Source organism: Ictidomys tridecemlineatus, chromosome 7 (assembly GCF_052094955.1).
Source record: "Ictidomys tridecemlineatus isolate mIctTri1 chromosome 7, mIctTri1.hap1, whole genome shotgun sequence".
Lineage (NCBI taxonomy): Eukaryota > Metazoa > Chordata > Mammalia > Rodentia > Sciuridae > Ictidomys > Ictidomys tridecemlineatus.
The window spans coordinates 171,742,510-171,754,019 of record NC_135483.1 but is presented as its reverse complement, the minus strand read 5'-3'; the positions used below and the strand labels follow the sequence as shown (position 1 = coordinate 171,754,019).

At 39.2% G+C, this 11,510-nt stretch overlaps 1 protein-coding gene across 1 annotated transcript; it reads left to right on the top strand.

Annotated features, from left to right (window-relative positions):
• Nucleotides 1-194: 194 nt before the first annotated feature.
• On the top strand, nt 195-4,779 carry LOC120883628 (gamma-crystallin A). The gene is made up of 3 exons (XM_021721276.3): nt 195-2,034; nt 2,134-2,376; nt 4,456-4,779. The coding sequence occupies exons 1-3, from the start codon at nt 1,702-1,704 to the stop codon at nt 4,672-4,674; spliced, it is 795 nt and encodes a 264-aa protein (XP_021576951.2). The 5' UTR covers nt 195-1,701; the 3' UTR covers nt 4,675-4,779.
• The last annotated feature ends 6,731 nt before the right edge of the window (nt 4,780-11,510 follow it).

The following is an 11,510-nucleotide window of genomic DNA, read 5'->3' as shown; positions in this document are numbered from 1 at the left end:
TGACTTAGCTATGTCCTAAAATGAAAAATATTTAAAATTACATCAATATAGTTTTTTGTTTGTCTGTCTGTTTTGGTATTGGGGATTGAACCCAGGACCACTTTATCTCTGAGCTGCATCTTTGAATTTTGATTTTTTTGTTTTTAATTTTGAAACAGGGTCTCACTAACACACTTAGGGTCTGGCTAAGTTGCTGAGGCTGGCCTCAAACTTGCAATCCTCCTGCCTCAGCTTCCAGAGTCACTAGGATTACAGGCATGTGCCATCACATTCAGCTTCTCATCAATATAGTTTTAAAAGAAAAATGGATGCAAGTTTTCTCTCAGTAGAATATAAGAACTACTAGGAAAAGAAAATGTTCTGTTCTTTCAGTACTTTTTCAAAATGCCGACTAGGCACATGGTTTAGCCTGTCAAGATTTGTAATGACAGTTGGATCAAATGAATATCAGTACAGATCGTACCTTTCTCAAGGTTTGGGTATGCCAACTTTCTGAAGAATAGTTTCCTTAACATGTGCAAAAGCACGTGTGGGGTTTTTTGACTGAAAATGGTGATGTTTCCATGTGGGCTTGTGGCTGGGGCGTCCAAACCAGCCTTTGCACACTGGATCTGATTGTAGTTGTTTTTGAGATTTACCAGGAGACTTGCAACATTAGGAGGGAGAAAGGAGTGGGAATTGGCAACCTGTGGTCACTGTAGACACTGTCAGGGGACTAGCTCAGGACTTTGTACAGATTTTTTTTTTTTTAATCTAGCTCTGCTAGTTATGAGAAAAGATCTTTTCTTTGTGGCTATTTCTGTCTCTCCTTTTGCCATCTGCATACTGGCTGTAAGTGTTGCCTGAGGGTTTTTGCAAATAGCATTGTGAATGTGCTGCTAGCCATAGTTAGATATCTTTCTGGAGTCCCTCCATTGGTCTGAAGCACAAAGGTGTTTGATTTCATCACACCACATACACAGGGGATGGGATGACAAAGGACCACCTGAGGTTTGGAGCATCCCCAATCCCTGCATATCGGAGGAGTGCTTCCAAACATGTCAATTGGCAGCAATGGAGAAAGCTCTTCAGGCAGTCAACTGGACTCAATGAAACAGTAACACAAGCAAATCAAAACATGAATTTTAAAAACAACAAGCAACCCTAGGAGAAGGGTGGTGACAGAAGGGGAGTGAAAAGATCATGAGTATTGTCCTGCTCTTTGAGTGTCTCAGACTCTTGGGAGATAGCTTTATTTTTAGCTTGAGAAGTGTTTATTCTCATGACAAAACATGTCTATTTCCAAAAGTGCTTTTCACCATTAACTCAAATTCATACATTTAAAAATTAATGTGACTGTTTTTATCACATGAAACTGCAATATATGTTTATGATAGAAACTAAGGAAATAGAAAGCAGCAAAAGAAATAAAAACATAAAACTAAGACCTATAATCTTTCCATTCATCGATAACCATGATTGACATCTTAGTAGATACACAGTTCTAATCTTTTTATCCTAAACATGCTAAAGTTTTTAAAAAATCAAAACCATATTATGCTGATGAAGAAATGCAATTGTCTTTTGATTAACGGATATTTTAAGATCTTTTGTTTCCCCTTTGCACTTCAAGTCCTTCTGGAGTTCGTATGATTTCCGGTGAGCTCCCTCGGATGGAACCACCGACCCTCGTCTCAGCAGTTTCTATAGGCAAACTGCAAAATGCTGGGCATGTCATGTATTTCTAGAGAGCTGCATAGGATGAGAAGTGCGCCCTTTGTCTCCAAGGTCATAATGGCTCTGCTGACTTTAATTCCTTTCACTGGAGCTAGTGAGGACGACTCGAAAATGCCAGAGAGAATGAGAGCCCCCTGCCCCATGATCCCAAATGAAAAACAGAGAGAACACAGAAATCCCCTTACGCTTTACCTCCACGTCGCTTTTGTGTGGTTCTTGCCAACACAGCAGCCATCCTGCTATATATATATATCAGCTACCACACTTGTCCCCATCACACTGGACGCCGATCATCCGCTCTCCACAACCATGGGGAAGGTGAGCCAATCCAAGTGCCATATGTGACTATCAAGTGTCTACTCTGTGGGGGATGTTCCTCCAGGCTGACCATGTGCTGTCACCTTGTTCCCACTGCAGATCATATTCTACGAGGACCGGGGCTTCCAGGGCCGCTGCTACGAGTGCAGCAGCGACTGCCCCAACCTGCAGACCTACTTCAGCCGCTGCAACTCCATCCGCGTGGACAGCGGCTGCTGGATGCTCTATGAGCAGCCCAACTACCAGGGCTACCAGTACTTCCTGCGGCGGGGGGACTACCCCTCCTACCAGCAGTGGATGGGCTTCAATGACTCCATCCGCTCCTGCCGCGTGATTCCTTATGTGAGTCTTGCTTCCACCTGACTGATGTGAGAGGTCAGCTCCTGTCAGTTGTTTGTTCCTAAAAGTGTACTAGAGCTCACTGTAAAGACAGCAAGATCCTACCTTCAAAAAAAAAAAAAAATATATATATATATATAAATAAAATTGATTTCCATTTATATATATATATATCCTGTAATCTATATTTTTCTTCCTTAAGGACCTCAACATTACTTTGGAGCATAAGAAATTATGACCTTTAAAAATAAAATTGGCTGAATAGAGATATAGGACATCCATCCATAAAAAGAAGGAAATTCTGTCATGTGTAAAGACATGGATAAACCTAGAGGACCTTATGTTAAGTGAAATAAACCAGACACAGAAAAACAAATGCCTGTAATCTCACTCTGAAGTGAAATCTTAAAACGTTGATCTCATAGAAAGGAGAATGGTGATACTAGAAGCTAGGGCAGTTGGTAACGAGGGAAGGTTTGGGGACACGTTGTTCCAAGGATGTATAATCATAATAATCACAGGTAGGAAGAATAAGTCCAGAAATCTATTGTACACTTGATGATTACAGTTGATGATTATATATTGCATTCTCTTTTTTTTTTTCTCACTAGGGATTGAACCCAGGAGCACTTTACCACTGAACTACATCACAGCCCTTCTAATTTTTTATTTTGAGGCAGGGTCTTCCTAAGTTGCTTAGGGAATCGAACTTGCAATCCTCCTGCCTCTGCCTCCCATGTTGCCGGGATTACAGGCATGCGCCATCATGCCCAACTATATATTGTCTTCTTAAGTGCTAAGACAGTGGATGTTAAGTGCTTTCACCACAAAAATGATAACCATGTGTCGATACCTATATGTATTAGCTAGCTTTAACCACTCCACAATGTATACAGTATACGCTTAAAAGCATCACGTCGTGCATGATAAATATTACAAATTTACCTGTCAATTCAAAACTAAATAAACTTTTAAAATAAATTTAAAGTTGAAAGCATCTAGACAATCTCTAATTTTAAAAAAAAATCATCTTGCTCAGTCAAGAAAAAAGCCCACACAGGTAATTCTTTTTTAATGATAAAAAGTTAACCACCCATGCAAGAGCAATGTAGGTAGAACATCTCTGATTGTACCACTGGTTCTCTTCACTACCCTCCATGACACACTGATCCAGAACCTAGAACACTGTGTTTCGGCACCTGTGGCTTTCAAGTGATCATCATCAAGTAGTTTCTTAAAATGAAAGAGACAGATAATTGATTAGGATTTCATGGGTCTTGGTTCTCACCAAAGTGCTGCTTCATGTTTCTTAGTCACATGAAACATGTTTATACTTTGTGATGTCACCAAATCATGTGGCATGGCAAAGAGATTCAAGAATAGAAAGAGACCCTGGGTTCAATTCCCAGTGCTGCCAATAAACAAACAAACAAACAAACAAAAGAACAAATAAATAAATAAAATTTAAGCTAGAAAAATTTTCAGATGCACAAAGAGATAAAAATAAGCAGAAACCCAAATTGCACAAATCACTTGGCCAAATATCCTTTGAAGAGACATGTGGACCAGAGTAAATAGGAATCACTGTATATCATGAGTGCAAAATGGAACCTTAAAACAAGCTAGATAGGACACAGTTCTATGTGGCCAAAATGCAAATGTGAGTTAAAATTCTATCTGCAGACACATTGGTCAGGGCTGTGGAGAGTGACTACTTACAAAGGAAAAACACTACTATTCCCTGTGTTTCAATGCTAGTTTTTGTTTTGTTTTATTTTGTGGTGCTGGGGATTGAACCCAGGGGTTTAGTGCATGCAAGGCAAGCACTCTACCAACTGAACTAAATCCTCAGCCCTCAATGCTAGTTTCTTCTGCAAGATCTCCAGTTCACTGGTCAGGTCAACTTTATTTTAATACTCTTCCTAATTTGTTAGAACAATAACACAAGGAGTAGGATTAGGGAGAAACTTTTTAGAGGATTGTCGGAAAAGCTCATTTCATGAAAATAAAAGGCTGACTGTGTCAGTATTGTTAGTACCACACATATGTTCATTTTTGTTCTTTTGTTGATTATCACAACAGACCAGCTTGCACAGGATAAGGTTGTATGAGAGAAGTGATTACAGAGGCCTGGTGTCTGAGCTCGCAGAAGACTGCTCCTGTATCCACAATCGCTACCATCTCAACAAGATCTACTCTGTCCATGTGTTGGAGGGCTGCTGGGTCCTCTACAAGATGCCCAACTACAGGGGGCAGCAGTACCTGCTCAGGCCAGGAGACTACAGGTGCTACCACGACTAGGGCACAATGGACGCCAAAGTCGGTTCTCTGCATTTGTATGAAGCAGTGCTTTTCTTTATGATCCACATAGAGATGCAATAAATAAACAAACTTTTTTTTCTGGCATTAAGTGGCTCTTGCTTATCATTAAGTAATAATTGAATTGTAAATACTCGGTGGCTCCTAGACAACTTACCTGACCCTGAAAGGTGTTTTGAATATCCACTTAATTCCTGTTGGTCAGGCATACATTCCTGTCTGGGGAGAAGGCAGGTTGTTCCCACCTTCCTACAGTCTGAAGGAGAGAGGAAAGATTAATATAATGAACAACTATTAGAACCCACAGAGAGAAGAAAATGCATAATCTACTGTGGCTGGCACACCAAACACAAGAGATTGCTGGAGGGCAAGGGTGGCTGATGTCTCAGACAAGACTAGTCAAGAAAAGATGAATAAAGAGAGGGTTTTAAGTAGAATTTCCCAAAGCAGAGAAGGGCAAGACTACCTGATTAGATCATCATACTAAGAAAAGTGCTAAACAAGAATTAAATAGCCTAGTTTCTTATGCAGTCTCTACTACTCATTAGAGTGACCAACTCAGCCCAGTTTCCCTGGGACTCTCCCAGTTTAAGTGCCAAAGGTCTTTGGACCCTTAGTTTCAGGGAGACCACTGTGATTAGTTACCCTACTTTCTAGCTTATCCCTTTGAGCAAGTCGCTTCTTATCTGCTTTGTGTCTAATTTCACCTTATGTAAAATAACAACTGATAATAAATGCCCACTTCACTAAATCCCCAAATGGGAAAAGATTGTGAATACAATTTAAATTATCATATCAGTGCAAATGTAAGGAATCCATATGTCCTTAGTGTTCCCTCAAATTCAACAGCACCATATGGTTATCATTAGTTTGCATGCCACTGTGAATTTGTATTGAGATGCAATTATCAAAGACTCAGTTGTACAGCATAAGGTTTAAATATGTGCTACTGTGCCTGTCATGGAATTTCTTCTCACTCAGTAGAGCAGCTCTCCTGGAATATTTCCAAGTCATATATCTGATCAGATTCTACAGTTGAGAATATATAAATTTTGCAAATTTATATAAGCAAAATTAATGCTCCATCCCTATTGACTTCTTTGTAGAAATTGATAAGTTCTGATTCTAAAATCCATATAGAATTGTAAGTGATCCAGAATAGCCAAAACAATCTTGAGAAAGGACAAAATAAGAAAAAAAAAGGAAGTGTTCACATTTCCCAGTTTCAAAACTTACCACAAAACAATGGTAATAAAAGCGTGAGGTGCTAGCATAAGGACACACTATAGATAAATGGAAAGAATTGAGAGTCCAGAAGTAAACCCAGGTCCAACTGAATTTTGCCAAAATGTGAAGACCATTCATGGAGAAGGAAGAGTCTTTTCCACAAGTGGTGCTTGGACAACTCTACGTCTCACATGCAAAAACAAATGAATCTGGATATCTTACTAAAAATGAACTCCAAAGGGAGTAAAGACTTTAAGGGTTAGAACTCAAACTATAAAATTCTTAGAAGAAAACATATGCATAAATCTTTGTGACCTTTTATTAAACATTGATTTCTTAAATATGACACTAAAACAATTTGCAATGAAAGAAAAAACTTGAACTTCATCAAAATTTAAAAATTTTATGCACCAAAAAACACTATCAAGAAAGTAAATTAGGTAGAGGGAAGTGCAGGCAAGGGAGGGGATGTGGGAACAGGAAGGATAGTAGAATGAAACAAACATTATTTCTGTATGTATATATGTGACAGCATGACCAAAATGAATATACAACATGTCCACTCAGAAAAATGAGAAATTATATCCCATTTATGTATGATATATTAAAGTGCATAAACACATTCTACTGTCATGTGTAACTAATTAAAACAAATAAAAAATTTTAAAAAATAAAGAAAGAAGGTAAAAAGATAGCTCACAGAATGTGAGAAAATATTTCCAAGTCATATATCTGATCAGATTCTAAAGTTGAGAATATATAAAGGACTTTTACAACTCAACAACAAAACTAGAATGACCCAATTTAAAAACGGGCCAAGTATTTGAATATACATTTTCCCAAAGAAGATATATAAATAGCCAACAAACAAATGAAAAAATGCTCAAAATCATTAGTTATTAGGGAAAAAGCTAATCAAAACTACAATGGGATACTACTTAATGTCTATCAGGGTGTCTATAATGATCTTTTTAAATCTTCAAAACAGAAAATACCTAGTGTTGGTGATAATGTGGAAAAATTGGAAACTTCATAAATCATAAATGTGGGAATGTAAAATGGTACAGTCTCCATGGAAAATGATTTGGAAGTTTCTCAAAAAGTTAAACTTACAGTTATCTTATGACCCAGCAATTCTACCCTGGTATATAACCAAAGGAATTGAAAATAGATATTCAAACAAAAATTTATGGCATAAGTCCTCACAGTGGCACAATTCACAATAACCAAAAGATGGCAACAACACAAATATCCAAATATCAATGGATTTTTATATAAACAAAATGTGATAAATATATAAAATGAAATATTATTTGGCCATAAAAAGGAATGTAGCATTAACATATGCTACAATATAAATGGACCTGGAAAACATTATGTTGAGTTTAAAAAGCAAGACCATATATTATGCATAATAATATAAGACCATAATATAAGACCATAATATAAGACCATAATATAAGACCATATATTATGCAATTCCATTTATAGGAAATACTCATGGCAAGCAGATCTACAGAGATAACAGGTAGATCAATAGTTCCTGAACTCTATTTTAACAAAAAAGAAAACCTAGGTACCATGTTTCACTGAAAATAATTTGATTAACTTCAAGTTTTGTTTTAATCTGGCTGAATGAAAGATTTAGAAAACTGCATTTTATCTGATAAAACTCAGTAGGCCACATGTCTCCTCCTCTATAAAAGGAGGGGTTTGGACAAGATAAGTTCTAGTTTTCCTTCCAACTCCAACACTTCAGACTCCATTCAGTTTTGAGGGGAGTTATGCCAATGGTTCAAGGTGGGCTTTGAAGCCCACAAACTTGGTTTTGGGCTTGACCACCTAGAGGATGTATGGACTTGAGCAAGTTATTTATCCTCCCTAGCCCCAGTTTTTCTACTTTCATCTTCCCATGAGGAATAAATGAAATACCCCTGTAAATGCTAGCATGCAGTGGAGGCTTAGTATGTTGGAGTTATAACTCCATTGGTTTTGCTAAAGTTGTGCTGTGTACATGGACATGCTGTATACACGGATGTTGTAAGGACAAACATCAGAGTAAATGAGTCTTTTTCCAGAATATTTCTCTACTTTAAAGGGATTTGAAATTCTCAGTGTCCTTTTGACAGTTACCTATTACTGCTGTCTTAGTAATAGGTAACTGTCAAATGGATGAAACAAGAATTACAGAGCCCTTTACAACTGGTTAAATGCTGAGATCTTACAGTGAGCCTGAAGAAATCAATCGGTTGGTCAAAATGCTGAAATTTACTGGAACTCCTGTAAGGACAAAGATTCTCATGATAGATAAGCTATTGGTGTGCTTGGGCTTGTGGAAATTAAAACAACAAAACAAAACATGGCATTGGACCTGATATGAGAAGTGTATAATTTAAGAAGATCTAAGATAGGCACAGTTGAAAGTATAACATCTAAAACAAGTCACTGGTATACGGAAAGATAATTAATTCAGGCCTTGGGACACATAGGCATGAGTTCAATTCTTGCATCCTCCATTCATTATCTACGCATATTTTTATGGATTCGTCTCTCCATGGTGATCATACTGCAGTTAGGCTTGGTCAGTCATGGCCCCTGGCCTGGACTGGGTACTTCAGAGAGCTTCATTCTGGCCTCCTCCAGCTGAACTCTTACCCATAGCCAGGAGCTGTGTCCACATCTCTCCTCCAAAACCATACTCCTTATACTGGGAGCTCCAGAATTGCCTCCATTAGACTGAACCTCACTCCCAAGGCTTCAGAGGGAGTCTTCTTCATCAGGACTCTCCTGCTGAGGACACTTGTTAGCCAAGGGGCAGCTATTGGGGGTATGGGATGTGGATGGAGCTCAGATTTGTGAGGATTAGAAAGAAAAGCGTAATCCATGGAGGGAGAGGAGGGTTCTGAAAATGCTACAGGAGAACGCAGGTTTTAAACTAAAACATTTGCACATGAGTTGAGGAGGGAGGGAAATAAACCACTAAGGCTTCTAAAAGGCCTCAGGTAAAATTGATATGTCCTAAATGATTTTAGGTTTAGAAGAACCCAGGGTTATATCTGTTTGTTTGTTTTTGCAGTGCTAAGGATGGAATCCAGGATCTTGCCCATGCCAGACAGGTGCTCCACCTATCACTCAGCTACACTCCCAGCCATTGCAAATTTTAGTTGGAGACAGGATCTTTGCTGCTTAGTCTGGCCTCAAAACTGCAGTCCTTCTGCCTCATCACTCACCTCCCTGACCAGGTGCTGGGATTATGGGCATGTGCTAGGCTACTGTACGTGGCTGAAGCCAGGGTTGTATTTGATTGATTCAAATGTTTTGATGTGCAAATTTCTTATTTTAACTATGAGTTCCTAAAGGATCTTAAATGGCTTTATTTTTTTTCTGATTTATAAAAAGGCCTATCTTTTTAAGACTGAGTTTTGTACTTATTTTTAAATGAAACAAATTATATATATATATATATAATATATATTATATATTATATATATATATAACTTTAGTGTTATATTCAGTATTCAACTATTTGTGATAAAAAGGACTCAAATAATCTTCAGTCTCCTCATCTACCTCATGCTCTAGGACAGTGGAGGTGGTGGTTGCTGACAATACAAAGAGTTATAACAAAGCCTGTCTTGTGGCCTTGACCCCTTCATCTTCTAAAATACAAGAAACTGATAAGTTCTCTCATTTCCCTTCACAAAAATTCTACTGAACTCTTTTTGCTTCCTTTTTTTTTTCCTATCCATTTTCACTCTCTCAGCCCATCTCTCCTGTCTATTAATTTCTGAGACCTTAACACAACAGGCCTGATTATGCTCTGGCCCATTTCAATGCCCTCCACTTCCCCAGGGAAGCCTCCACTCTGTCTACACAGCTGGCCAGTCTTCCCAGGTCCCCAATGACAGGACAGAACCAGCAGTGTGGTAGTGGGCGAGCGGGAGAAAGCACGTGTTGGGACATGAGTGTAATGTCTGGTCTTTGGACACCCACATGAATGACCTCATGTGGGGGAGTCATTTTTTTTCCAGAATGGGACAGCAATCATTGGTTTAACTGTCATTCATGTGTCCGGGGCACCATTCACACATCCTATTAATTAGTAAGTAGTTATAGGGATTGGAGAAGTGTGGCATGGTGCTTATCCTGGGCTCATAAACCTGATGAAGAGACTGAACCTGGGAAAGGAGACACCTTACAAGAAAGACAATGCTTAAGGGCTGTTGGACGGTAATGAAATGATGGAGACATGGAATGGAAGGGAGAGAGGAGGAAGAGTCAGTTTGAGGAAGATATTTCCTAGGAAGTGGGTCCTGGACTGCTGTGAAGACTGGGAAGGAGGAGGTCAACTTCAGGGACAGTGAAGATGTTCTAGTCTTTGGGAACAACAACCTTCCATATGCCCAGATCATCATAGATGCTCTGGGTGGGGGTGGGGGGGAATAAATCTCCCTTGTGAGCCCTTCTGGGCTGCCAAAATTTAGAAAAAATATAGTTTTCAGGTGAATTTTGTCTATGTCCACTATTTCTCTACTTAGCCATAAACATTCAATTAAACGGCAAGTGGAAGGACATGTTTCCTGACTTGTCCTTTTCCAAATTGTTTCAAAGATCTCAAAGCATTTGGAGTGGGTTGGGTATCAGGAATTAATCAGGGGCACTTAATACCTGAGCCATATATCTGCCCCCTCCCCACTTTTGTTTTGAGACAAGGTCTTGCTAAGTTGCTCAGGGCCTCACTAAGTTGCAGAGGCTGGCTTTGAACTTGTGATCCTCCTGCCTCAGTTTCCTGAGCTGCTGGGATTGCAGGCATGTGCTACCATGAAGCATTTTAATAAAAGTATCACAGCTACAAGGTAATGAATAGCAAAATAGAAAAAAAGGAAGAGGAAGAGAGGGAGAAGGAGAGAAGAAGGAGGAGGAGGAAGAAAACTGCATTAGTAGTATGAAAAAAAGGGAGAAGTTCTGCTGCTAGGCAAACCAGGTCAAATCACCTGATAGACCTGATATAATCACACACACACACACACACACACACACACACACACACACACACACACACATCTAAACCTCCATTACAGCTGATGAATAAAACTGGCTTCTGCACCATAGTCCCCCAGCCACAGTGAGGTGATTTTAGGACAGGGCTGGCCGTGAACTCACGGTTATGTGTTCATTGGAGGATTTTCCTGACTATTGGAATGTTCCATTGCACTCACTCTTGTGAGTGCAGCAGCCACCACTCCAACCTGCAGTCCTGCAGCAATGTGGTCACACAGGTGGACTGCCAGAGCTGGATGCTCTGTGATGAGGCAGGTACATTGACCACCAGGGGCAGGTAGACTTCAATGACTCCATCCTCTCTAAATGCACAGAGATGTTATACCTCCCTTTGCACCCAACTCAAGATCACACACAAACACAGAGTCATCATTTGATGGAGATATCAAAATTACCAAACAGAAAATTAAATCAGTTAAATCAAAGTTTCTTAATACTGTGTGTGAAATTATCCCTTGATCACATTTAGTCTCCATACCACAGGCAAAAGTATAGACACTATGACACCAAAGGTCAGAAATGCAAACATA

Bases quoted from the DNA above. Each gene is read 5' to 3' on its own strand.
- LOC120883628 (XM_021721276.3), top strand. From the start codon at position 1,702: ATGCTGGGCATGTCATGTATTTCTAGAGAGCTGCATAGGATGAGAAGT. The intron at 2,035-2,133 runs GTGAGCCAATCC...TTCCCACTGCAG, and splicing joins TCTCCACAACCATGGGGAAG to ATCATATTCTACGAGGACCG. The intron at 2,377-4,455 runs GTGAGTCTTGCT...TTATCACAACAG, and splicing joins CCTGCCGCGTGATTCCTTAT to ACCAGCTTGCACAGGATAAG.